At 37.4% G+C, this 2,095-nt stretch overlaps 1 protein-coding gene across 1 annotated transcript in view; it reads left to right on the plus strand.

Moving 5' to 3' along the window:
- LOC106872411 (coiled-coil and C2 domain-containing protein 1-like) overlaps positions 1-2,095 on the plus strand; it is a 65,216-nt gene that overhangs the window by 58,361 nt on the left and 4,760 nt on the right. The window contains exon 27 of the mRNA XM_014919407.2: positions 251-380. Coding sequence (XP_014774893.1) covers positions 251-380 — 130 coding nt within the window. The remainder of the gene's footprint in view (positions 1-250; positions 381-2,095) is intronic.

A 2,095-nucleotide genomic window follows, 5' to 3' on the forward strand; every position in this document is an offset into this window, starting at 1 on the left:
CGGGTGGCACATAAAAGACACCATTTCGAGCGTGGCCGTTTTCGTGCGGGTGACACGTAAAAGCACCCACTACACTCTCTGAGTGGTTGGCGTTAGGAAGGGCATCCAGCTGTAGAAACTCTGCCAAATCAGACTGGAGCCTGGTGTTGCCATCCGGTTTCACCAGTCCTCAGTCAAATCGTCCAACCCATGCTAGCATGGAAAGCGGACGTTAAACGATGATGATGATGATGATGTTTATTTGTTACAGATCTCTCATCTAAAAGATAATTTGAACCAGTCCCAGTTACAAGCCCTCACCAACAAAAGTAAACTGTTACAAGAGAAATTACTGAGAGAACAGGAAAATCTGAAAACTAAAGGACCAGACTACTGGAAGGGTAACTCCTCACCTTCTTCTTAACGTATTGTCATTGTTGAATATTGTTTGTCATTGTTGTTGTTCTCATCATTCTCATTATTGTTATGTTTTGTTGTTTGTTTTGTACACACACACACACACACACACACACATACACACACACACATACACACACACACACACACACACACACACATACACACACACACATACACAAGTGCAGCTGTTCTGTATATGTATACTTCTACCTTTAATGTGTGTCACTACCTGTTGGCTCTGTGTACAGACATAAAGTCTAACACTCCTCAAGAGAGCTACCTGGGCATTTGAGAGAGTTTAAGTCCTGCGTGCTCTTAGTACTTATTGTTCCTGCGCATTGCCACACATCAAAGCGACCTTATCTGATAACCTACCCATCATTCCACTGCATCTCTTATGCATCCATAGCTCACACTTGGTGCCGCAAATGGAATTACGTTCCACTCCCTTCCATTTACCAGCCAGAATGAGAGTCTTATCTCCTTTCTCGCTAACAACAAATTTAGTTTTAGCTAAGTTAACTTTAAGGCCCTTTGATTCCAGGTTTTGCTTCTAAACCTGGAACTTCTCCAATTCTGCTTCAGATACTGTAATAAGAGCAAGAACATCAGCATATAGCTGTTCCTATGGGCATCCAATTTTGAATTCATCTGTTATGGCCTGGAGAACTTTGATGAATAAGAGTGGACTAAGGACTGATCCTTGGTGTACTCCAACTTGTAAGTTAAATTCATCACTGTACTCAAGGCCAACTCTCACCTTACCATCAGCACCGCTGTACATGGCTTGAACAGCTCTAACAAGCTACTCCTCTACTTCTATATTCCTTATAGACCACCAAGTAAGAGAGTGGGGAACCCTGTCGAAAGCTTTCTCCAGGTCAACAAAGGCAAAGTACAATGGCTTACTTCTTGCCAAATACTTTTCTTGCAACTGTCTCACTTTGAAGATGGCATTTGTGGTACTTTTCACTGGAACAAAACCAAACTGCATCTCATCTAGTTTAATTTTATCCCTAACTAGTTAAGATATAACTCTCTCTGTAATTTTCATGACCTGTAAAGCAGGTAGATGAATATGACGCCATTATATCAAATAATTCATTAGATACTTGAGAAAAAAGCCAACTCAATTAAAAAAAAAAGGGAAAAACTTATCTGTAATAGATCATAACAGAAATAAAGTTAACATAAAAAAAATTTATGGTCAAAGAGAGATAAATCTAGCAAAATAATATAAATTTTTTTAGAATCTAAATAATTCACTCAATGTGACTAATCCCATCAAATCATTATATTGATTTTAAATTAAAATATTTTAGAGACAATTAAAGGATATGTAATCAGGATAATTAAGAAATTTTAACCAATATATAAATAATACTTAATCATATCAAAGGGAAATGGAAATTAATAAAAATTTTCACCTCCAAGTGGCCTAGCGTATAAAAGTTTAGTCCGAAGACTATGAATTACTCATAAGGTACAGTGTATATTTAAATACATAAGAGGAATCCACTCATGGGATTCCTTACGCTAGAAAGAACAGCTAAGTTCCAGAATCACAAAAATTGGGGATAAAATTCCGAAGGGAATGAAATGAAGCAAATTATGCTAAAATAAAGTCAGAAACCAATTGGTCCAGGCGAACAGATGGTAAAAAGTTTTTATTTTTTCATTTCGTTTCCTTCGGAAT

This window comes from Octopus bimaculoides, chromosome 8 (genome assembly GCF_001194135.2).
Source record: "Octopus bimaculoides isolate UCB-OBI-ISO-001 chromosome 8, ASM119413v2, whole genome shotgun sequence".
In the NCBI taxonomy this organism is placed as follows: domain Eukaryota; kingdom Metazoa; phylum Mollusca; class Cephalopoda; order Octopoda; family Octopodidae; genus Octopus; species Octopus bimaculoides.